This window comes from Castanea sativa, chromosome 2, assembly GCF_040712315.1.
Source record: "Castanea sativa cultivar Marrone di Chiusa Pesio chromosome 2, ASM4071231v1".
In the NCBI taxonomy this organism is placed as follows: domain Eukaryota; kingdom Viridiplantae; phylum Streptophyta; class Magnoliopsida; order Fagales; family Fagaceae; genus Castanea; species Castanea sativa.
The window spans coordinates 18,443,260-18,468,889 of record NC_134014.1 but is presented as its reverse complement, the minus strand read 5'-3'; the positions used below and the strand labels follow the sequence as shown (position 1 = coordinate 18,468,889).

The window sequence follows — 25,630 nt, the reverse complement described above, 5'->3', positions numbered from 1 at the left end:
ATTTAACGCGATGCAAATCTTCTAGGCATGCAAATCTTCTTTAGTAATTTTCTTGCATGTTATTTGAGACATATTCATGTATTTTGATAAGTCTAGAGAAAAAGAAGAGACATTATTATGTATTTGAAAATTTGGAACTGTCTCTACATACATAGGTATTTTTTAATTAAGATTTTTTTTAAATACATGACTTGTGTAAAATGTATCAGTTAGGATACAAACATGTCTAAAACTAGACACATATCTATATGTTAATGTATCAAATGCATTGATGCATTGGACAAATTCTTAACCTTATTTTAAAATTTTGAGGGTCCATGACATGGCTCTCTTATTGATCGAATTAAGGTCACTCTCATAAATGAAAAAAAGAAGAAAAACAAAACTGGAATTAGCATTGGTTATCACATTCACAACAAACATTGTAGATTATTTCTGGCGTCCACATAGTTCAACACGCATCAATGCATGCTGGATCCCCTTCGCCACTGAAAATTTTAGAAAAAATCAATTTTACCATTTTTTAAGGGCTAAATTGTAGCTCCCTCAGTAATTACAAAAAAGAAAAAATACTCATCCATCCCATTCCCACATTGTAACTTTACGGAGGCAACAATGGGTCAGAATCCATCTTATGTGTGGTGAAGCTTAATTGCGGCATAAAGCATCGTCCAAAGGGGTATGAGACGGCAAGTAGGGAATGGTAACAAGATAAGGGTGTGGCATGATAAGCAGATTCCTAAACCATGCACATATAAGGTGATTTCAACGGAAAAGCTATGAAGCACGGGTGCGTTTCGGGATTCGGGTGCGGGTGTGGGACTCGGCAATTTTTGAAAAAGTAGGATGCGGGTGCGGCGATTAAAAAATTATTAAAAATATTTTTATTTATATTTTTAATATATTACTAAACATATTTTTTTTTCACATTATATAAATATATACCAAATTTAAGAGCAATAGTAAATAATAATTAGAATACAGAGAATGGGAAAGAGCCTAGCTGAAGAGTGAAGGCAGAGAGTGGAAGAGAGGCGCAAAAAAAATGAAGAGGGAGAGGGCTAGATCTTGGTTTTTTTCCAAACGGTGCGTTTGCACCTTTTTTTTTTTTTTTTTTCGGCCAAGTTAAAATGATACGCACCTGTTTTTTTTTTTTTTTTTTTTTTTGAATTTCGGCTGGTATCGGCAGATTTCGCTGGTATCGGTTTGCGCCCGATACAGACCGATTCGGGCCGAATCAGCGCGAATCGACCCGATTTCGTGTGCGTCGGCCCAAATCAGCGCCATATCGGCGCGAATCGCGCCAAAAAAAATATTTTTTTAATGCTCGACGCGGCACGGACGCGCAGGTAGCAGCGTCGCCTGCGCGTCCCCGCGTCAGACGCGGGTGTGGCAGCCCAAACGCCGCACCCGTGCTTCCCAATGGAAAAGCCTAATTCATCTAATGCTCTGGTTTGTGAGCTCATAAACAAAGGAACAAGGGAGTGGAATATTAATAATCTAAACAGTTGGTTCTTACCCGAAGATAGGGAAGCTATCCTGGGCATCCCGTTGAGCTCAAGCAACACTCCTGATAGACTAGTTTGGGCCGAGAATAGAAGTGGGAAATTCACTGACAAAAGTGCTTATGCACTAGCATTGGAGGAGAAGGTGCTCAACACTAGGGCTGACTGCTTGGATGAATCAGCAAGGAGGATACTATGGAAGACCATCTGGCAACTGAAAATCCCACAGAAAATAAAGCATTTTGCATGGAAGGCAGCTCGAGACATTCTAGCCACAAAATATAATTTGGCGAAGCGGAAAATCACACCAAATGGAATACGCGATCTATGTGGTCAAAATGAGGAAACGGTTTGCCATCTGTTATGAAGCTGTGATCATGCCAAAGAAGTTTGGAAGAATAGCAAGTTCACATGGCTATTCGAAATCTCGATGCAATGGAATTTTTTGGATGTGGTGGCGAACCTACAGGTGTGCGATCAATCTCGGCCTGGTCAATTGGAGAAATTTATCTCTGTCTGCTAGGTCATATGGAAGGATAGGAATGACCTTCGGGTGGGAGGTAAAGGAAAAATGGGTAGTATGATCGTGCGGAACGCCATATACCTGGTGGAGGAATTTTGGCTCGCAAATGAAGAAAAAACAGAGCATCACGTGGAACCCGTACCTCTAGCCTCATGGCAGCCGCCTAGTCAAGGGTACTACAAGGTTAATACTAATGGTGCGGTTTTCTCGAACAGGAAGCAAGCAGGAGCTGGTGTGGTCATCAAAGATGGAGACGGGGAAGTGTTCGCAGCCCTAAGCAAGAAGTGGAAGAGCCCTTTGAGTGCAATAGAAGCTGAAGCAAAAGCCTTGGAAGCCGGGGTCAATTTTGCCAGGGAGGTTGGAATTAGAAAGTAGAGTTTGAGAGTGATTCAGTGGTGATTTGTAATGCTCTGCACGGAATGGTGTCGCCGCCCTCTTCAGTAGTGAATGTACTTGCTGGGATAATGAATGAAGTCTCACACTTTAAGCAATGGAAGTTTACCCATGTTAAGAGGCAGGGAAATATCCCTGCTCATTTACTAGCTCAACACGCTAGGCACGTTGAGGATTTTGTTGCATGGAAAGCGGAATGCCCTACTCTAATAGAGCATGCTTGTATGCAAGACAAAATGTAACTCATTAATTTGCTTTCAATAAAGTTCAGTATTTCCCAAAAAAAAAAAAAAGTAACTTCTATTTTTAGAGATACACTTTTCACCAGAGTCACCACACACCGTCTCCAGCTCTCTACAATTCAACCTCTACAAATACAACTCACCCAAATCACTTTTGATTCACGGAACTGTTGTGTCATTGTCGGATCTCCACGGCTCGGTATATGCTCTTCGCCCCTCTAGAACATATCGATCTCTAAACGATAGCCTTTCTATCTTTTGTGACTGAGTATAGATAAGTACTGTATTTGTTTTTAGATTGCGGGGTCATTCTACTATACCCCCTCTTTTTTTTAGAGGGTATGGTACCCACCTAAATCTAAACCATTGAATAAACAAAAATTTGATCCAGACCATTCATTTAATTTAGAGTAATTTAAAGCTAAAACTGGCTACCGGTCAAACAAGTTATATATATATATAAAAGTAAAAAAAAAAAAAAAAACCAGTCTTCACTGTGTGCTTCTCTTTCTCACGAACAGCTTCTCTTTCTCACGAACAAAATTCTCTCCATCGGGCTTCTTTCTCTCACGCTTCCGATTCGGTTTATCTAAAGAACCCAGAATCGGCTTCTTCTCTTACTAATAAACCACAAGAACCCAGGGCGGCTAAACAAAACCCAAAGAAGAAGAAACAGTATCGGCCGTCCTCTACCCGGCGACGATATTTGAAATAGGTTTGTCTTTCTCTCTCTCTTTCTCTCAGACGAAGTTGATTTTACTGCTAATATACAGATTATTAAAGTTTCTTTGACTATCAACACATGATTTGTATTTAGTTTTATTCATTGTTAGTAATCCCTAATGCTATTAACTGATTTGGGTTTTTATTTTTATTATTTTGATAGGAGATTTGGGTGTTGTTTGTTAACTTATTTTGGCTGAGAGATTTGTTGCTTCTGGTGTTTTTGTTTCTTTGACTATCAACGCATGATTTGTATTTAGTTTTATTCATTGTTAGTAATCCCTAATGCTATTAACTGATTTGGGTTTTTATTTTTATTATTTTGATAGGAGATTTGGGTGTTGTTTGTTAACTTATTTTGGCTGAGAGATTTGTTGCGTCTGCTGTTTTTGTTTCTTCATGGGTGTGGATTTATTTGGGTTTTTGGCTGCTTTTGAGACCTGCCCATTTTGGGTTTTGATTATAATTATTGTTTTATATTTGTAGACACATAGGTATCATTAGAATCAGACCCCTGTGTTTTTTTTTGGTGGGTACTCTTGCTGTAACTGTTGCACACTCATTTGCTTAAATGTTGTTTTTCTTTTATGAGGCGTGCACACATAACATAGGTTTGAGCTTTTAGAGACTGGGCTTCCTCACTTAAGGACAGTGCGTCATGGGCTGCCTCCTTCCATCGCTTCAACTGAGTTTCCATCATTCCCATTTCTTTAGACAAAGCCGAAGCCATTACTCGAAACTCTGATTTAATATCCTTTCTCCCTGCAGTAAGTAACACCCTTACAAACCAGAAGCTCCAAAAAATTGCTCCCATAAAAATAAAGTAAAATCAAATGTGTAATCTAACCTGCATCCTGCACAGCTTCTTCCATCTTAATTTCAAGCTCATTTTTTTCATCTATACGTTTCTGTAGCTGAAGCTCTAGCTCTCCAATCCTAGATTCAGCATTATCAATGGCATTCCTCAAAGCATCTGCTGCTTCTAGTTTTACACTCACCTCCTTCTCCTTTCTCATGATATGAGGCCTTTCAGCCTGAAATTATAATTTTTAAAAAGACCCATATAGAACAAGCAAAAAAAGTAAATGCCAACACATAAGACAAGACAGTTCAACCTGCAGAGACTCTGTCAATACTTTGTACTGCTCCACTTCAGCATTCCAATGTTGGAGTTGATCCTTTCGCAAAGAGTATAATCGGGATAAGCGAATATATTTTTCATCCTTCAGTTCATTCTGTACGAGTACAATGTCAAAAGTGAGATTCATGCATAAAATTAAAGTGAATATAAAGTGAGACCCTGAGACAAAAGGAATATCAACCATAGAAGAAGAAAAGAATTCAATTCCGTAGACTCCGAAGATCTTGCAATTGTTTTGACAAGCTTAGATTTTCTCCCTATGCATCTTGAACCTCGAAAGACGATCTTCTCGCCGCATCTACATTATTTGTTTAAACACATGCCTGGTTAGAGCGGGATTTGGGAGGGTGAGAGAGGGGGGAGGGGGGAAGCAACTGGTTTACATTGTGATACCTTTGATTCCTCAATAGAGTCCTTCAATTCCAGATAACCCATTGTCCTATCTGAAGGCATTTCATTTGACAAGTTTCCGTTGGTTGTACCATGAGTGGGGGTATGCATCCCGTATGCTACATCCTTTTGCATTTTCAGATTGACTAGTTTTCTTCTACTCTCTACAAGTTCAGCAACACACTCGTCCAGCTCACCTTCCAAAAAAAAACAGAAGTTATACACATCAATATACAATCTAGAGGTCTCGTGTGATGGATACACAACTAGTACATTGTGATACTGTAGAATTATCTGCCTGCACACTTCTTGAATCTGGAATGCATACCCCCAATCATGGTAATCTTGATACTTATACATTTACAAGTAAGAGAATAAATTTGTGCCACAATCATGTAAATTATATGTTCAGAAAGAACTATCTTAGAGACCTGCAAGGCGCTTAATCTCAGATTCATCAATTGAATGGCTGCTAATGTAAGTTTGAATCTTCTCAATGTATTCTTTATGCTTCAAGTGGAGAATATCAATCACTTTACCCAGCTTGATAGCCTCCTCTTTCATAATATCATCAATCTTTGACAATTGGATGATGGCATCTGAGAACCCCAAAAGTGTTATAATGACATAATCAATATAAATTTCATGAAAAAGACACTACTGCAAAGATTAACCAAAAAAAAACGACCAATCTAAACATAAAAAACAGATATGAAGAATGATGAATTAACAATTGGACCTCATATCAAGATTTCTTCTGACCTTCTGAAGATAGTTTTCCATGCAAAGCCCGAGCAATGCTCTCAGTCCTCACCCTTTGATCATCAATTGAATCTTGCAGGAGTTTCAACAACTCCCTAGTAGATGAATGACGCAAAGCAAGGGCATCTTCAACGTATCTAATGATCTCATCATTACCATTGGCTTCAATAGAATCCCTTTGTAGCAGTCTACAAAGAAATATTTCCTCAGCAAGACATGATGGAATTGAACCTAGAATGTATCTCAAGTCAATCAACCTTATATGACATGAAAAATCTTGGAAGTCCAATTAAGCCATCATAGGAAATACTACAGAGTACATATGTTTATTGAAAAAATTAGAGAAAAAAATACCTCGAGAGTGATCAGCACAGTCCAAAAATTCTAAAGCAACCTGGCCTGCCCCAGCTCGTACTCCAAGAAGGATTAAGTCATCAACCAACTATACAGCAAAACAATGAAATTTTTTATTGGGAACTTCAGTCATTATGGACTAGAAAATTAAAGCACGAACAGAAAGTGCATATCTATACTGTCTAAAAAAACGGTCGCTTTAGAATTTAATTCCACCCTTCTGCCATTGTGCCACGTAGGATCCCACCCTTCTTTGACTATCAATGCATGATTTGTATTTAGTTTTATTCATTGTTAGTAATCCCTAATGCTATTAACTGATTTGGGTTTTTATTTTTATTATTTTGATAGGAGATTTGGGTGTTGTTTGTTAACTTATTTTGGCTGAGAGATTTGTTGCTTCTGCTGTTTTTGTTTCTTTGACTATCAACGCATGATTTGTATTTAGTTTTATTCATTGTTAGTAATCCCTAATGCTATTAACTGATTTGGGTTTTTATTTTTATTATTTTGATAGGAGATTTGGGTGTTGTTTGTTAACTTATTTTGGCTGAGAGATTTGTTGCTTCTGCTGTTTTTTTTTTTCAAATGTATGTTATTGCTTACCTTGTTTTTATTTCATGTTATATTGAGATAGGAGTATGGGGAGAGTGGAAAATATTGAAGAGCAGGGTGCTGTCCAAGTTCCCCCCCCCCGAAAAGACCTGTTGGACCATTTTTAATTTATTAGTAAGATTCATTTTCATTATATATCCATTTATAATATATTTCCTATTGTTATATTTAAAATAATATGTTTCATTAAATTTGGATTTTCAGTAAAAAGCAATTGGAATTGATGAAATCTAAGGGCATTGTCGATAAGATAAGCACAACTATAAGTGAATAATATTTATAGTTTTTAGATTATTGTTATTGTTTAGTTGACATGACATATTCATGGAGATCTTAATTGAGTTTGAATATCTATTATAGGTTAAGAAGGAGATTAGAGAAAAGTGGATGAATCTTGATGAAGACTCTAAATTAGAGTACAAGAAGGAAGCACGTGAGAATTCTGAAAAGTATGCTAATTTGTCACATAATATTCCTCGCAAAGCACGTAAAGTAAGTATTTACCTATGACACTTTTAGCATTCAGGATTATGTATTAAATTTCACAATGAAACCCTTTTTATTCATTATATAATGCAGGTTTCATTATATACTCGGTGTGCCCCAAATCGTGTTCATTTGATGGTTTCAAATTTAACTGAAAGACAAAGATTTGTTATTCGAGAAATGGGATTTGGTAGTATGTTGGATTTAAGGTCTATACAGTTGAATAGAGATTTTTGCAAATGGTTAGTTGAACATTTTGACCACAATTCTTGTGCATTGGATATTTGTGGAAGGAGGTTACCAATATCCACTAAAGATGTAGAATTTATTCTAGGAGTAAAATCAAGTGGGGTAGATGTGTCTATTGTTGCAAGCGCTGAAGAGATAAATCATATATGCCAACAACATGGATTAAATGTGGTAGGGGATATACCAATTAACCTCTTAGAGGGTAAGCTGAAGGAGATGAAAACATCAGGAAAAGAATTTGTTGGTTGTTTTGTGCTGTTTGTATTGGGTACTTTATTATGTCCCACTTCTAAACCTTATATCAAACGGTCCTTTATCTCAATTCTCCTTAATATTGATGAGTTCAAAAGCTTGAATTGGGCGAAGTTGGTGTTGGATTTTCTTATTCGAGGTGTGTGCAAATATAAAAAAAAGAATCGTGTTGGCGTTAGTGGTTGCTTGCTATTTTTAATGGTAATTTGTAGAAAATAATTACTTTCAAGAATATGATTTTCTTTTTTATCAAATTTGTATGACTCTTTTGACTAAATTTCTATGACCCTTTTATACATATTGCAGTTGTTTTATTTTGAGCATGTCAATGTTGAAACGAATATTGAACATGTGTCCAAACGACCTCAACCACGTATCTGTTATTGGGGGAAAAAAGAAGTTAACCAAAGGATGCTTAAATTACATTCAATTGGAAGTTTTGACAGTCCTAAGGTAATAATTGACTTTTTTTAATGTTTGACTATTTAGAAATAAGTTAAATATGTTCTATATGTGAATTATTACCCCCATGTAGTTGACATAATTTTTATTTTCTTTTTATCATAGTTGTTTGTAACACAAATGGATGGTGGGCATGAGACAGAAAATATTCCACTACAGACACAAGATATTAATGAATCTCATGCTATGCCATCTCAACATGAAGACAAGCCAAATATGGTATCTTTTTTCAACCAATAAATCTTATGAATTTGATGATAATTTGGTGCTAGACATTTGTTGATGATTGTACCTATAAATTAATCCACAGGGTTTTGATGAAGCAATTCGTAGAATTGAGCAATCAATAACAAGTCTTAAAGATGAAATGCTAGTAATGCAGAAAACCGTGACAAATATTGCAAACAATGTGGACACATTTAAGAATGACATTCTTTTGGAGTTAAAGAAAACAGCAAGGGAACACTATGGACATTCCAATGACCTCAACTTAAATGATATTGTAGATGTTAAAAAAGAAATGAAGTCTGCATCTCCATATATAATCCAAGACACAATGGATGACGATGATACAGTATGTGCTAAAAAAGAATCTAAGATAGAGTCTACGTCTCCAGTTCAAGACAAAATAAAACAAGATGATACAGAGCACATTAAAGAAGTATCTAAGATAGTGTCAATGGAGGAAGACTGTAGTGTTCACATTGCTGGGCAAACTCAATCTAATAAAAAACCTGGCAGCAAAACACCCTTATCTCATAATGTGGTAAGTGAATTAGTATTTGTTATTTATTTATTTTAAATGTGTTTAGGATGTTTAGTAGCAACATGAGTTTTTTTTTTTTTTTATTGCACAGGATGTGGATATGATGCAATTAACTTTCCCTCATAATGTTCGACTTAATGCATCATGTGTTACACCTTCTAGCAAGCCTAAACTCACTAGATCACAAAAACGCAGCCCAATTGTCACATCACAAGCTGAAGTTCCAAAAGTCAATAAAAGGCAAAAAATCAAAGATTCATCGCAGGTGAGTTCATGAATGTGTACATTGATATATAAGGGTGCGAAAACAACAAATTTTTATATGCTAATTTGATTATACTATATTCTTTTAGGAATCTAGATTGGGTGATGACGAGGATATGAATGAGTTCGAACCATTTACTGAAATGGAGAAGATCATATGTAACTACATTTTTAATAAAAATTTTGAAGAGAGGTTTGTCCTTTTTGAAGTTGGTATTAAAAATAATGAATTTATTGAATAAGCTCTAACATAAGAATTTGTCAATGAATAATGTTTAGTGAAGTTCTTGTTTCCATGAAATATGAGTATGGTGATCGTGCAGCTTTCAATACCTTGCTCCCTAACCAATGGATAAGCAGTCAGGTTAGCGTATGAACTTTAAATACACTAATAAATATTTGTGTTGTTTATTTATACAATAATTATAACATTATGTTGTATTTTAGATTATTAATTTGTTCGTTTGCAAGATGAGGATGGAAGAAAACAAATATAGAGACATGTTTGTGTGGTATTTGCCAACGCATTTTGCTGTAAGTTTTCCTAATATTTTGGTTTTTGTGCTTATAGTGTTTAATTTGTTTTTCTTGAATATATGTTTTGGATTGTGCATGTTGAGTTTAATTAATACCGTACTTTTTTGAAATTTTTATATATTTTTGTAGCAAAAAATGCTTGAAGAAGATGGCAATCCCACACTAGAATGGTTTAAAAAGACATATAGGGACGATGACAAGTATATGTCAAATTTGGTGAAGTGTGAACGGGTAATTTCACTTAGCGCGCGCACACACATGTATATTACATTTACACATGCTAATACATTGTTCATTTGTACCTGTAGATTTTTATCCCTATGAATGACAATAATAGTCATTGGTACTTATGTGTCGTTGATTTTGCAAAAAGAATTATATATATACTGGACTCTTTGCAAAGTAGAACTAGTGAAGGCATTCGAACAAAAAATGTTAAAGCTATGGTATTGTTTCTTACTCTTTCTACTCAATAATGATTGTTTTTAATGTAATTTTGCTAGGTATTGTACTAAAAATAACTGATGTTAAAATCCAACTTTGCGATAGGTTACAGGCCTTGATAAGTTGTTGAGTTTTTTGAAGAAAGACAAGTATATTGATAATATTACCAGATTTAAATTCAAATCACCCATCTCAAATCCTCAACAAAATAATGGGTAGGTACCAAATTGTACTAGTACATATGGATAACTATTCTATGCATTTTTCAAATTGCAAAATTTTAACAATTTTCATTTTTCAGGTACGATTGCGGGATGTATGTTATAAAACACATGTTTACAAATACTTCCAGCAGGCATTTAACCCTTTTGGTAATAATTTTCTTTGAATTAAATACAAATTTTCACATAATTTTTTTAAACTACTTCTTAATTACATGTCTAATTATTTGTAGGAGAGTTGGTCGGAACGTTTACGGTACAAGTTGGCAGCAAGTCTAGTGCTTTCAAAGAATAATGATCAACGTTCAAGAATTGTTGAAATTGCTAGAAACATTCCACTACAGGAATATTTTCGGTCACTCAAAGATTAGTATAAAAGAATGAATAGGATACTGTTTATGAGTTAGTGATTTAGTATAAAAGAATGAATAGGATACGTTTTTGTTGTGCACAAACTGTTTTGATTTCAGCTGCTTGGTTTAAAGAGCTTCTGACATCTCCCCACTCTCTTCATCTGAAGCATTGAACAGATTTTTGGTTTGTGTAAAGGTCATATCATAGTAATTGATGTTTTTGAGTTTCTTTTTAGACCCATCTTGAGTTTAGCCTATTTTAGTGTTTTTTAGAGGTACTTGAGAGAAAAGTTTGTGGCCTTTTTACCAGACTAGCAAATATGTGTCTTTCTTGTAGGATATTGAGTACAATGTGATAAATTATAGTTTTCAATTTTAATGTGGTAAAGCAAGTACTCTTGACTATTGTGGTAATCTCTTTTGGCTTAGAAGCAAAATATATATTTTCTTGAAGATTGTGTATTGAATAATAAGTGCTGGAGTTGCAAGCTATTGCTCTGGTGGCATTGGCAATTCTAGTGTCTGCAAGGCAGTGGAAGGCCATTCTTTTAGTATTGGCAGCAGTGAGTTCTGCTGGAGTTTATGGATGCTCAACTGCTATTGCAATGAACACAACGAACTTCATTAGGACTCATCGGAGATTGTAAGTGATCAGTTGGTACGTTTAATTACTTTCAGGCAAGAAGATCATAGGATTTAAAAGCTTCTTAGAAGGATAATATAGTATCTGAAAATAGATTGTTGTATTGGGATTTATTCTACGTCAAGATTCGTATTGCACCGGTGCCTCCTATTTGCGCTCCAAAGAAATAGATCCATTAAATAGTGCATTTTCGTGTCCATGCTATGGACATGGTGGTATTTACAAGCAACACTTCTATTCCATTTCCATCAGCTACCCAATCGCTCATGTTTTCTTGGGTTTTTTGGATAGCCTTCTGAATCACAACAAAAATTCCCAATAATTTTACTCCACCTAATTTGCCCACCTCATCACACTTGAGCCCACTAAAATCTACAATATAAATTTTTTTAATGGTCCATGTGTGATGTGGTACACAAATTAACTGATGTAAAATTATTGTGAATTTCTGTCATGATCTAGGCATCCATCCTGAAGCTTTGTTTTAATAATAGGCTCTAGCGCACCTAAACCACTTATTTGTCATTAAGAATTCAGAAACGCCTTAACGGGAGAACCCAAATCCAAAAACAAGCAAATTATTTTTCCTTATGGTGTTAAATCCAATAGTAATGTTAATTATTAAGCTACATAAACGAGAATCTTCCAGCTCCTCCCAATCTATCAATGCTTGAATGGTTGAACCCAATTCCGCATTAAGGGCGAGGGGTACCACTGATGAGAAACAACAAGAGTTGCTTGATAGAGACGTCCAAAGCTACCCTAACTAGTAACTCAAAGTGAAATCTTTTTTAACTTCCAAAAGAAGTGAATAATTTATTTAGATATCAAGGCTGTTTTTCCCCTTACATATCAGAAGCTTAAACAAATACAGCTTCCCATTCAAACAAGATGAGAACATCTAACAGTAATTTTTTTTTGGCTGAATAACATCTTACAGTATTTACCCATTTAATTTCACTCGCAAAACACTTTGCTTATGACGCTTTCCATATCCATGGCATGTAACAATTTCAAGGAATCGCATGTTTTAAACTTCCAGATATAACTTCTGTCAACTAAGACATACAAAATGCGTTTGGATTCGAATTATTTTTTCTGCATTTTTGCGTTTTGTGTTTTTTTTTTTTTTCGTTTCTTCTGGGGGCAAAACTGCAGTGCACGTACTGTAGATATACTTTTTCAGCAATTTTTTATTAAGAATGAGACTCGCAGTACCATTCATACATTTAAAAATTATTTTGCTACAGTATTTTTAGTTTTTAGCAATAAGTTCTATCCAAACGGACCCACAATTGAAAAAAATAATAATAATAAATTTAAAACAACAGTAACAATAGCAATAATCAAGCACCACAAACATCTGTATTAAGCCTCAATTAACACATATAATACACAAATACTACATGCCATTGCTCTTAAAACATATACAATCAGCCTCTCCTCTGCCCTTTTAATTTTTTTTATTTGGGTGCAAACCAAAACCCCAAGAGCAAGAGAGATGTGGTAGTTCTGCTCCGTTTAAATTAGAGTTACCACCTTTTGTCATCAAACAATTAATTCCTTCATTCATATGAACCAATATTGCAGTAAATTGGCCACTAGCTGAATTTCAATATAGAAATTAAAGCACTGTACAATCTGACATCAGGTGTTTGTAGCGTAGATGTCCAGCCCTACCACCTGATAGTTACAGTCCATTTGAGTTGATGGACATTGAATGCTCTTCTGAATGGAATAATCTAGAGGCTTTAGAGTTAGTAAATGATGATATGTAGGATGATCTGCTATCATTATAATTTGTTGAGGGTAGCGGGGATGAAAAGCCTGGGATCCTTGGCAATCCAGTGGTAGTATCCGTGCCCACGCGTAAGTTTGAATTTTGGGGTAATACAACAGATTCAACCTCCTCAAGTGTCTACAAACAACAACATATAGTAGTTCAGGTTTTTCGCCAAGATGGGAAATACATAAAACCCATAGTAGTCCAACAGTAATATTTCATAAGGTAAATTGGTGAAAGGCCATGTATAATTTCCAAGGAATTATTCAGTCAAGTACATAAAGAGGGAAAAAGAGAAGGAAAGGGAGGGAGGGGGGATCCTTCATGGTAGTAAAAAATGTTGAAAGCAACCGCTGAATATCGAAGAGCTTTTCCACCATATTAACATAAGAACAAGATCTAATGAAGTTACCAGTGGAAGAACCTATTTGACCAACTGAAGCTGTTTCAGGTCAGTTATGTTGGTTAGGTTTTCATGATGGCTGCAAATCTTATTTCTGGAAATTGGGCCATAAAAAGGGATACCAGAGATAGCTGGACTGCCACCAACATAATCCCTTCCCTTTTCACAATCGCAGTATTCTAGACAAAACTACTTATTATATTAATCTTTGTACAAGTAAGGATCTTTACCTATCAAAAAAAAATTATATTACTCGTTGTACTATTTAAAAGTTAAATACCTGAATAGCCTGTTGCAAAACAAGGTACATTTCTCTCGTCTGTTTTCTTTTTACAGCTAGTTCTTCCTGCTCCTGCAATAGCTCTTCCAAAAGGCTTTCTCTGCATAATTACCAGTAAAAACAAGCTCAAATTTCACCATTAACATTTATACACAGTTGTTTCTCAACAACAATCTAATAAAGTACCACAAAAGTAATACACGTCCATTAGAGTCCTTCACACAAGCCATGGTTCATCATTAGCAAGCCTAAAAATCAGCTGATCCAGATGAAGACAGGGAGTCCTCACCCATACAGTTCTTTTCATACGTCAAGAGTGCTGACACAATGAATCATTTTGAGCAAATCAGAGGAGTCGATCATTTCGAGCAAATTAGAGGAGTTTTATAGGTTGGTTCTCACTTCTCATATCTTTGAAGTCCCAACACCACTTCTTATGACTTGAAGTTCCAATTACAATAAAGCTGCCACAACGAAACCAGGGACTATACCACAATCCCCAAAGAGTCCATCGACTTTTGGGTAATCAGAATCACTTCATCACTTCAATGTCTCTGTAATCAGTTGATTGCAGTGAAACATGATCTAAATTCTTTCATTAAATTTTAAACCTCACATGTCAAGGGACCCACTTTTAACTTTTAAGGATTATTTCAGGCGCTTAAACTTAAAACAATCAAGTAATAAAAGAACTAGTTAAACAGACTAGTTATTTTGTTGGGGGTACAATGGACCCTTGGTGAATATATTTATTTCACAAAGTGGGATCTAAAGTGACACATATTAATTAAAATGAAATGCATTAACTAAGTAGACACACAGAAAAGGAGATGGCATATCACATATACTGGATATTTTTTAAGTATTTTTTTAAAATTCCAACAGTGCCAAACAACTGATGATAATAAAAAAATAAAGACCTAAGAGTCCCTGAGTTAAACACATACCTGTATAGTTTTTGTATAAAGATGCTATGAAGCTCCCTTTTCGTATGATTGACCTAGAATACATCAGCAATAAAATAAACATTAATGGACCAGACAAGATATCGAAAGAAAGGATGACAAAAGTTACCCAAATATAAAGCCAGAAAATGGACAGGGATAGAGACTTACCAGAAAGTGCATTACAGCTTTTGGAACTAAGTCTTGAATGTTCTTTCTGACAATGTCATAGTAAGACCGCAAGAGTAATTTTGTTACAGTTATTACTACTGCTTCATGCTCTGTCATTTCAAGTGGCCTTAAGATGGATGGGGGCTGGACGAGAGAGTAATATAAATTGAAAAATGAGGAAATGAATAACACAGAACAAATTACTTACATAGAAATAAACTTCTGTGAACAACAGTATTACCTCTCTCAATTGGATCATAGAGGGCATCTGCTCCACATGGTGAGCAGTTTCACCAAGTGATCTGCTAGCTTGACTCTCTCCAGGTGATGATTTGCTGCCGAATATTGATGAAATTCCCCACGTCCTTGTGGCTGTATTACCTCCTACATTGCAAGTAATACTGTACCGCTCGCGTAACTTCATTTTTTGAGGGAAATAATTGCATTGATGAAAAGATTTACTACTCATGTAATCAATGAGCATAGCAACCACAATGGGCAAATGTCCGGCCATAGCCATCCATATGTGCACACCATAAACATGCTTATAAATATCAGATTTCCTTTTTTATTGATAATCTATGCATCCAATGGGTCTTGAAGGCATAAACTCACCCTCCACCCTGCTCTTACAAGGAGTGAACGTGCCATTCAGAATATTTCAGCGACTTATGTGCATTTAACAGAAATATATCCTCTTCCCATCCATCAAATGCATGTTTACATTTTTAAAGATATTTGGAACTTCCCAAAATCCTCCCGCAAATTATTTTATAGTTACTAAAAGTATCTGATACCAACTCTCATTCTTGGCCAAGCCCTTAGAATCTGAGTAACTTCTTTAGTCACCACTTTTCCCTCTCCTTGTTCATAATTTAGATTAATGGTTATCATGGAATATAAACGATGAAAAACAAAATAAAATAAAGAGATCTATGAAATGTATATATGAATCAAGTTTATGAAAAACAAAATAAAGAGATCTATTTGAACTCAATTGTTTAAGGTATAATATTGTTGAAATATCATAAATTCCTTTCCTGTGAAATGTGAAACTACGTGGAGAATTATTTATACAATATAAGCTCTTATTAGGGGTAAATTTTATTAAATCAGGCAAACAAAAAAGAAAAAAAGAGTCCTGAAAGACAGCATTAATCATTTTCTCTACCAACAGTAGCAATTGTTACTAAAGTTGAGAGTAAAAATGTGACTTACAACTTATTTTTGTCAATATTGTAGAGTAATGGAAGACCTAATGTGCTGAATCATTCAATGTTGGTTGTTAAACTTTAGAGTTAGAGATCCCTTGCATAGTTTAGGAAGAAAATCATTAAAACACATAATATATAGGCAAAACAAATAACCCTGCACTACCAACATTATGTTTAAAATGTAATTTCAAGGGGCAGGATGAAGCTTAACTAACCTGCACCAGAAAGCCGTCTAGCTTCAGATTCTGCACGCCATAAGAATCCCTCTTTGTCACCTTGAACGTATTGATTAAGAAAACTTCTCAGTGATCTAGCTAGCTTTTGTTCTCTTTCTCTCTGAACAGCCTACATTATATATAGTTACATGGAGAAATATGCTAAAAAGACTGCTACTTCCAAAGAGTTAAATACTTGCAGAGCACAATGATATTTTTAAATTAACTGGACTTGCCTTCAATTAGGATATGCAGCTTCTCAGGATTGTCACTCTCACTCACTAATTCAGAAGAAGCCATTGATGCCACAGCTAGATGTCCTATGTACTCCTCAAATAACTCACTTCCAAAGAGTAGAGCAAAGACAGCCATGGGGTCAAGCATGGTGTCTCTGGAATGGAAGAACAAAACATTATTAGGAGTGTAGGTGAAAACCTTCAAGGAAGAACATTAAGAAGAAAAAAATTCTTAATGATACTATCCTGGAGTCTTGTTTTTAAATGTAAGTTTGCTTCTCACAGAACTCAAGTAGCTAAAGACAAATTTATAAACTAACACCTTGTTCTACCATATGTGTTTACATTCACTTTTTTTTTTAATCTGCAATCATAATTAAGTTTAAGACAATGCAATGTTGTGTTTGACTGTTGGTCTGGTCTAACAACACCTTCTGAAATAAAAGTTGAAGAAATGAAGCCAAAATTTGTGTAAAAAAGGTCATTCCACAACACTAAAGTAGAGGAAATAGTATTGAAAATCAAACTTTTCTGCTAGTAGATTCCTTATTGTTTCTTTAATAGTAATATGAAATTCAACAGAGCTTCAATAAAATAACTCACAATATCTCCATGAGCGCAAGCTAAAAAACAGTACCTAGATATGCAATTTTTTCCATTTTGATCATATGCATCTCTTTGCACCGGATCACTTAAAACTTGATAGGCTTCACCTAATACCTGCGAACATAAAAAATAACATGAGTTCTATGATAAAAGAAACATCAACTATACTTTGGAACTAAGATTGCTTGCCTATGCTCGGCTATAGTTGCTTCTTTATGACAAAGAAGTGGAAAATTAAGAAAGGTGTAGCAGACTTGAAGTTTTCTATAAGGAAAAAAATTAGTAAATTTTTATCTGGATGAACTTGCCTGAAATTTTTCAGCAGCTTGAGGGTCGTTTGGATTTTTATCTGGATGAACTTGCCTAGCCTGCACCAGAAAATTAGCAGCTCTCTGATATATATCATTCACTATATGATCTCAGAGGAGGAAAGGAAAATAAAGAAAGTCCTACCCCATAATTTAAATAATATTTCATGAAACAAATACATGCCAGTTAAGGAAGTAAAAGATAGTTTGATTTCGGATAGCATAATGGCCAAAAATAATGCATTTATTCAATCCTCCTGACTAGACTATTTGAGGATCCACAGCCGATCCCAAAATTTGGAACTAAGGCTTGATTGTATCAAACAAAGTTTGTATGACCAATCAAAGACCATCTGGTCTCATAATTATTATGTCATAGTCTCCTAGCTAAGCTTCCTCTATCAATCCTAACAATACAATAACAGATAAAATAAGACAACCCCATTTACTAATTGTCTATGAAGATCTAGAGAAAAAAAAATGATAAAAAAAATGTCATGTGAAATATTAGAAATACTAATACCAATAATATGTATACCAAACTATCACCAAATAATATAAAAAAAAAGAGTTTATCAAAAAAGAAAAAATAACTACCACCAAGTAAATACAACCTTAAAACTGTAACAAACATGAGAGAATCAAATGTTATATATATAAAAAAAACCAGACCTTAAGATAGTAAGCCTTGCGGATTTCTTCCTCTGAAGCAGAGGGACTAATGCCAATAACATCATAGTACTCGGTTTCCTTAACCATTCTTGAATCTTGATCCTTTCTGGGTATTTTCGTAGAGTTTGTTGAATGCAAGAAAAAGATAAATTATAAATAAATAAAAAACACAGAAAGAGAGAATAAGAAGAAAGTGTCTGAGGACTACGAGCCTCATTTAATTTTCCAGTTCTCAACACTAATAAACTAATACCTGAAAATCCGCTTTTTCGCGGGAGGAAACAGTTTTTTTTTAACTGTCACTTATGATTTTGCTATTTGGTTGTATTTCACTGTTTTTTTTTTTTTTAACTTATAATTTGAAGTCAAGCTTATCATCAAATGACAATCTTCTTCATTAAGATTATCAAAAATCTACCAAGCAATTACCTTGTCATTTCTATCCTAAGTCATGCTATGTAACACCTTTTAAACCAGACTAGTTCATATGCATTAGATCAGGTGCTTGAAGTATGTCTGAATATCTCATTGTCTCCAACACTCTTTGTGCAGAATTTCCCCATTCTTTTTCAAAGCCCCACTGCCTAAACCTGTAAAGAAAATTGATTTATCAGATAACAAGTTTTCAGGATTTGTTAATGAAAGTTAGTATCAAATTTACAACCTAAGCTCGCAATCCTGAAATGGAGTGTCCTTGGTGAAGTTCTGATATAGGAACAGCTCAGCTACTAAGTGCCATTTGAAGCTTTAAAGGTGTATCAATGGTACTATTTATCATAAGATTCTGCAAATTTAAAATTACTTGCAGCATTTAAATTGTAAATGTTATAATGGCAAATTCAACAAGATTTACGGTGCAAACTTCATTAATGGAAATATAAAACTTATCTCAACATTGAGTGCAAATATCATATCTTGATAGTATCTCCTATAACTTCAATTAATAACAAAGCATCCTAACTAAGCAACAAAGGCTACCCTAACCCCCACCCACCCACACTCAAACTGCAAACAAATATGCACTTCACTTAGCACCTAACTAAGACAAAGAATGTGATATCTATTAGCCGCAACCATTAACATGCTGGAGGCACCTTCCCTGCAAAGAAAGAAACACATATCAACTACAATTTTTATAAATTTTCAAAGGAGCAATGTTGATATTGAAATACAACGATGAAAGAATTTCCTCACAATGTTGGGGTGTACTCAGCATAGCATTAGGAATGTTGAAATCTGCCCCCATCATGATTAAATGTCTCCAACATAATCTGTTTGTAAATTAGGTGAGTCAACTGGTGCATCTGATGCAGGTTGTTCCATGAATTCATGTGAGTTGTCACTGTCAACATGTTCACCTTGATGAATATGGATAGATGGACATGTGCGCCTTGTGTGTCCAACATCTCTACAGTTACTGCATCGCCTAACTTTGGCACTGCTATTACTTGTGCTACCATGGTCACCTTTAGTCTTTACAATAGCTGGGTCACGAACATTTCTTTTGATTCCAACTCTACTATGTATCCCTTCTCCATTTGCATTTATATTTGAATTGTAAAGTTCTTCCATGCGGCATTTCAACCTTGCTATTTCAACCTTCAATTCTTCAAAGCCTTCTTTTGTTCTTGAGCCAAAGAAACACATCTGACTACAACTAAAAGACAATGCACTAAACCGTGCCATACTTATGACATCCGGAGAAATTTGGGATTCATGTTTGTCAGATAGGTCAGACTTTGTAGTTTTCATCCATCTCTTCATTATACATGATGGTGGAATCTGTTTCAAATGTTCAGCCTTCATAATAGCAAATAAGTGCACACAAGGATATCCATACGATTCAAATAGCAAACATGAGCACTTCATATGTTGATCTTTTGGATAATACACAACCTCCCATTTTGAGTCAGGACATTCATATTGAGTTAAGGTATAGGTACGATAACCTTCACTCTTTGTGCTATCAAGCACAATGAAAGTTTGTTCATTCATTATTTCTTCCTGAACCCTACTGAACATCTCCCTTGTCAATATATTAGCAGCATGCTTCTCAATTTTAACTAACTTACTAATCAGAATAGGTTCAGTATAATTTGAACTAAAATCTGCCCCCATCTCATTGTGTCTAATACGTGTAAGTGCTCTATCAACTTGTTGGAACAACTGATAAAGCCTAGTCTTTCTATTCACGTATCTATTGAAGAATGCATTCATGGCTTCACAACGTTGTGTACTCCTGCACCCGGAAAAGAAATGACCTCTCATGTAAGCTTCTGCCCATTTCTTTTTTTTAGCATACATTTCATGCAACCATTCATGGTTATGTAAATTGTGTTTGTTGACCATTTTCTTCCACATGTCTTCAAATTCATCTGGTGTAACATACCGTACCATACACGTGATAAAACTTTCATATGCTTCAGTATTGGGTAGATTTGCAAAAGCATTCCTATCAAGACGCCACACACATAAACGATGTCGAGACTCTAGAAAAACACTTTTAATAGCTGCACTCATTGCTTTGTCCCCATCAGTCACAACCGAAATAGGAGTCTTATTGTTCATTGCTACAAGTAGATTTTGCAACACCCAAATATATGTTTCAATGGTCTCATCAACCAATACTGCACAACCAAAAACTGTGGTCTACCGGTGGTGGTTGACTCCTACCAATATAACAAGAGGCTTTTTGTATACATTCGTTTTGTATGTTGTATCAAATGCCAGTACATCTCCAAAACATTCATAATCTAACCAACTTTGAGAATCTGTCCAAAACAGATTGGCCAAACGGCTTTCTTTGTCAACAATGTACCGGTAAAAAAATGACGAGTCCATATCTGCCTTGGCTTGTAAATATGCCAAAGCACATTCAGCATCACCATCACTTATGTTAGAATTTCGATCTGCCACTACATGGTTGTAGAGGTCTTTTGGAATGAACCCTACATTCTCATACCCTCCAGCTTGTTGGATCAAATTGTCCATGATTTGATTTGATTTGATCCCAACATTATGCAGTGCTATAATGTAAGCCTTGTCAGAATCCTTAATATGCCTATGTGAACGGAGAAATTGAGTCTCTAATTGAGCAACTAAGTCGTGATTATGCTCCTTTTTAAACTCTCCTACTACCCATTCATTTGACCTTCGATCAAACCTAATACGAAAAGCTGCCTTGCAACCAGTTCTAGTTATTGGCCTTGCCTCTCGCTTGCAATTTAAGTTATCCTCCTTTCTTGTTGTTCGAAATCCTTCTTTTGCACAAACCCATCTCCTAGAGGTAACAATGTTATTTTTGTTACGCTTTATCTCATCTTTGCGAATGCTAAACCCAACCAACTTCGCATATGTGTTATAAAATTGTCCGCCATCATCTATGGAACTGAATCTCAAACTAGTTATTTCTGCATCTGTCAAGTGATCTATTCCTTTCTCAAGAATAGTGATCCAGTGTTTTTGCACATTTTGTGTAGCATCACCACTGCCTTGTTGTCCCATGATACAGTCATTATCTATAATATTATTAACATCCTCGCCAGCATCATCATTCAAATCAATGAACACAACCTCCCCACTGTTCTCTGTATTATGATCCATGTGGATTGTGGACCAATATATTATTCCTAAAAATAGATATACACTTATGAATAAAAAATAAAAAAATAAAAAAGGGTAACACAATAAAGCTAACATAATGTTACAAGTAACGCCAACAATTAGTAAAAAACATTACATGTTAATAAGTCACTAATAATGTATACTTTTGGAATAACTTCAAGCATTTCACTTACACTATAGAGAGCACAAACCAGTAATTTGGACCTTTATCACTCAGAAATCATGGATGAAAAAATTGACACGAGGATTTAAAAAGATCCAACTTCTTAAGTTAATGATTAATTATCAAAAAATTTGAAGTCATTTAGATGTGAGAAATAGAACTCAGCATGACTGCACAATTTCATTTACAAAATGAGGAATCTGTACAAATTATCTAATTAACCTATTTAGCTTACATCAATTTGTACATTTTTTGTAAAAAAATTTGTAGAAGCTTTGGTACTTTAATAACACATGAAAGCTCTATACTTTAATACAATGGAATCCTTAGAAACTTGAGTTCATCTTGAACTTTTTCTTTCAAGAGAGAATCTGAAAATGTTTTAAAAAGATATTAAAATAGTAGGTTATTCAAAGGTGCCCTTTTTTTTAATGTGTCATTTTTACTTAATCTTATTGTAGAGTTTTGGAGTTAGTTGCAAGTATTTGGTCTTTGAATTTCAATTAAATATGCACCCATGACAAAATTGGGACAAAATTGAGGTGAGAGGACTTAGTATATTCAGAAGCTAGTTGAATATTAGAGAAGAGGATAATTTGAAAATTCACCCGTTCAAAGAAATAATTTGAAAAGTCAATGCGTAAATATTGCAAGTAATGATTGATAATAGAATATTGAAAATATTTAGCATGGAACTCATTTAAAATATCCTCTCTCTTTATTTTAAAAAAAAAATGTATGAGCCGGACAAGGCCTGGCTTTCTGCTGATCAACAAATCTGGTAAGACACAGAATATATACTTACTTGGTGCACAGTAAATTGTCATGGAAAACGCATGGGATAGCCTGTGATTATGTGCAACTTGTATGTGTAGCTATATATTAACCTAAAGAGAAGCTAAATAAGGATGTAAACTTGTTGTTTTGTGCCTTAGCCTATGCACAAACCCATCTCCAAAAAATTTCATAATGTGACTTGTAAACTATTATCTAATTAACCAAATAAACACAGTAAAATATTTGCATATTAACACAACACATATTTGAATTAGACACAATATAAACATACAATGTCAAAAAGAACAAGTTGCAATGGAACAAATTAATTTTTGAACAAGCTCACCTCCTTCAGAAGGTCTGCTTCTAACAAATATGGAGACCACTGCAACAGCATCAAAAGATTAGACATAAAATGTTGATTACCACGCAGGATTTTCGGTGTACCAGTTGATGAATTAAACTGATAATCCACCTGCATTCAACATGGTAGACTTCAAAGTAAGAGAAACCAGGAAACACACAGTAATTGACACCTACCATGACTTTGTGATTTAATATTTATTCGCACAAAACAAGACTCTACCCAGGCTAATCATAGTGTATAACTTATGAGATGTTCACGCCACAATGCATGAATATAGATCATATTAACACATTTATTGCTCATACACTAACCAAATGATATGTACGAGTTCACATTTTTTAATTTTTAAATGCAAATTAGCGAAAATACATGGAATGTCACTACTCACAATACAAGGACCTCAAAGTAGAGCAGTGAAACTCACCGTGTGTAGTACTATTCTGTCTTGGCCTGATCGTGATAAAAATGGATACAAGAGGAGTCCAATGCTTTGAGTCAATATCCTATTTATGGAATACACTAATATTAGGAAACAATAATTTTGTACTGGCAATAACAAAAGTAACAAAATCAATATGAATAAATAGATTAAATATTATTATTCTTTGATGTATAAAGGTTATTCTTAATATCTTTGTTCACATGTCAATGATATTTTTCTCACCATAATTAAAAAACAACTGTCAAATGAGTAAAGCATCAAATTACAGGGAATAAAGAAACAAAATGCAGAAGTACACATGTAGAAAAGATGCAAGGGATCTAGAAGTCATAGAATCCTTGAATACGTGAAAAGCAGATGGACCCTCAGGCCAAATAAATTTCCAACTTCTTGAAAGTCAAATAAAAAAAGAATTCAACTAAAGTAAAAAGAATTAGAAGGTGACTCCAAAGCTCCCATGCACGCACACACACATCTAGATAGCCAAATTGGAATCTATAAATAATATCGAGTTGCTGCAAAACTTTTTTGGTACCAGAGAACCCACAAGAAACCCTTTTAACCCCTAACACACATCTTGCTAATAACCATATCAAGCCCACAATTCAGCTGCTCTTATTCTATTCCCCAAGGCTCTGAAACAAATTTCAGTTTGACTTTGATGAAATGATGCAGGCCAAGACTTGTGAGGGGTGGTTGAAACCAAGGGATTCAACCAAGAAAATGGAGAACTCCAAGGATGCCACTCAATTTGGGGTAGCAGACTTAATCAACACTACTAAAAGCAAATGCTACTCAACACGACCAACTTAATTAGAAGTAATAACTCAACTAAACTCCAATTGTAACACAAACTTGCAAATATTTCAGAATCAAAGACGCCCTCTCTTCTCTTTCTCTTTGATATTTTATTGGAAATTACAAGGCATGACCACTCAGGACTTTCAATAAATGCTAAGCAACTTCCAAGGTGCTTACTAGATAGTGAAAAAATTTATTCCCTGGACACAACATACTACACACATTCTCACATTATCCAAAACTTACTAGAAAATCAAAGACAATTGACAAATAACACTAATACCAAAAGAAATTAAAAACTTATTATACATTTCAAGGCATCAAAACCTTCAATTTTTTCAAACACCTTGGTTGCCATTTGTCAACCCCATGCTCGTGTTTCATGAAACCAGTCACAGAGATCCAGATCACAAAACAAGCAACAACTCAACTAAAACCTAAAAGTGCACAAGCATGCAATTAATGATCAGGCCTAACATGAAAATGACATAGTACTCAACCCAAAAACAATTGGATTTCTTAGATGATAGAGAAGTATACTGTTTTGATGTGCTCAAGAATCTCCTAACTCTTTTTTCACCATCACTAACAATTTTTTTTTCTTAGAAAAAAAGCAGGAAAAAAGGTAAGGATTTATCATCACATGTTGTACATGATTGATGAGTCTATTAAGTTCCAACTTATTACTCTCATTTTGAAATTTAATTGAATTCACATCAATCATTTTCATGAAAAATAATATAGTGCAGGGGTGGACTCAAAATTGAATAAAAATTATGACCAGCTACTAACATCCAAGAATGTACTACAAGGTGATACCCGTATAGATTAAAATTCTTTATCTTCACTCCCATCCGACCCAAAATAAATAAATAAACAATAGATCAATACTATTTTTTACAAATTAACAAACTTACTTATAATTTAGGAAAAAAATTGACTACTGTCTAAATTTGCCTTACATAATGAACAGGGATCAATAAAAACATCAACCAACACTGCAACATAGATAATCATAGAATTCTCATGGTTTAAGTATATACAATCATCATAGTTTTCTCACCTGCTAGTGACCAAAAGGAGTAATAGAAGAAGTAAAACCTGCTGGGTTGTGTTCCTAGCAACCCTGCGAACCCAAAAAGGGAACCAAAAATTAAAAACAATCAAGCAATAAAGTGACCAAACGGAAATTTTAAATACATATAATAAAAAATAAAAACCAGATGGAAAAAGGAATGTTAAAAAGGGATGTACCGAAATTTAGAGGCGATAAACGGCAAATTTCGCGAACAAAGAGAG

The 25,630-nt window shown here is 34.7% G+C and overlaps 5 protein-coding genes, 2 long non-coding RNA genes and 1 pseudogene across 9 annotated transcripts; 2 read left to right on the top strand and 6 right to left on the bottom strand.

The window, feature by feature from the left end:
* The first annotated feature begins 1,422 nt into the window (after positions 1-1,422).
* LOC142624991 (uncharacterized) lies at positions 1,423-2,403 on the top strand. Its single transcript, XM_075798706.1, has 2 exons — positions 1,423-1,854; positions 2,029-2,403. Exons 1-2 carry the CDS (start codon positions 1,423-1,425, stop codon positions 2,401-2,403), a joined length of 807 nt encoding a protein of 268 aa, XP_075654821.1.
* Positions 2,404-3,926: 1,523 nt separating this feature from the next.
* On the bottom strand, positions 3,927-6,325 carry LOC142624990 (E3 ubiquitin-protein ligase BRE1-like 2; annotated as a pseudogene).
* Positions 6,326-6,674: 349 nt separating this feature from the next.
* LOC142624989 (uncharacterized) lies at positions 6,675-10,700 on the top strand. Its single transcript, XM_075798705.1, has 14 exons — positions 6,675-6,716; positions 7,009-7,140; positions 7,228-7,836; positions 7,942-8,088; positions 8,203-8,316; positions 8,408-8,863; positions 8,955-9,128; positions 9,217-9,320; positions 9,407-9,491; positions 9,575-9,661; positions 9,794-9,895; positions 9,973-10,110; positions 10,410-10,424; positions 10,563-10,700. Exons 1-14 carry the CDS (start codon positions 6,675-6,677, stop codon positions 10,698-10,700), a joined length of 2,343 nt encoding a protein of 780 aa, XP_075654820.1.
* Positions 10,701-12,622: 1,922 nt separating this feature from the next.
* LOC142623790 (uncharacterized) lies at positions 12,623-13,901 on the bottom strand. Its single transcript, XR_012842231.1, has 2 exons — positions 13,792-13,901; positions 12,623-13,243 (listed from the first exon to the last, which is right to left on the bottom strand). It is a non-coding gene; the product is annotated as an uncharacterized LOC142623790 (long non-coding RNA).
* Positions 13,902-13,914: 13 nt separating this feature from the next.
* LOC142623789 (uncharacterized) lies at positions 13,915-16,476 on the bottom strand. 3 transcript variants are annotated; one of them, XR_012842228.1, is made up of 5 exons: positions 16,336-16,476; positions 16,125-16,214; positions 15,148-15,290; positions 14,907-15,050; positions 13,915-14,791 (listed from the first exon to the last, which is right to left on the bottom strand). It is a non-coding gene; the product is annotated as an uncharacterized LOC142623789 (long non-coding RNA). The 3 variants fall into 3 exon arrangements; XR_012842230.1 differs by having other exon boundaries at positions 16,125-16,169; XR_012842229.1 differs by lacking the exon at positions 16,125-16,214 and having other exon boundaries at positions 13,917-14,791.
* Positions 16,477-16,557: 81 nt separating this feature from the next.
* On the bottom strand, positions 16,558-18,402 carry LOC142624988 (chaperone protein dnaJ 10-like). Its single transcript, XM_075798704.1, has 4 exons — positions 18,158-18,402; positions 17,486-17,545; positions 17,209-17,291; positions 16,558-16,726 (listed from the first exon to the last, which is right to left on the bottom strand). The coding sequence occupies exons 1-4, from the start codon at positions 18,242-18,244 to the stop codon at positions 16,558-16,560; spliced, it is 399 nt and encodes a 132-aa protein (XP_075654819.1). The 5' UTR covers positions 18,245-18,402.
* Positions 18,403-19,408: 1,006 nt separating this feature from the next.
* On the bottom strand, positions 19,409-20,725 carry LOC142624987 (protein FAR1-RELATED SEQUENCE 5-like). Its single transcript, XM_075798703.1, has one exon. The coding sequence runs from the start codon at positions 20,723-20,725 to the stop codon at positions 19,409-19,411; it is 1,317 nt and encodes a 438-aa protein (XP_075654818.1).
* LOC142623291 (protein FAR1-RELATED SEQUENCE 5-like) lies at positions 20,658-25,499 on the bottom strand. The gene is made up of 4 exons (XM_075796684.1): positions 25,395-25,499; positions 23,513-23,591; positions 23,068-23,196; positions 20,658-21,786 (listed from the first exon to the last, which is right to left on the bottom strand). The coding sequence occupies exon 4, from the start codon at positions 21,758-21,760 to the stop codon at positions 20,807-20,809; it is 954 nt and encodes a 317-aa protein (XP_075652799.1). The 5' UTR covers positions 21,761-21,786; positions 23,068-23,196; positions 23,513-23,591; positions 25,395-25,499; the 3' UTR covers positions 20,658-20,806.
* Positions 25,500-25,630: the final 131 nt, after the last annotated feature.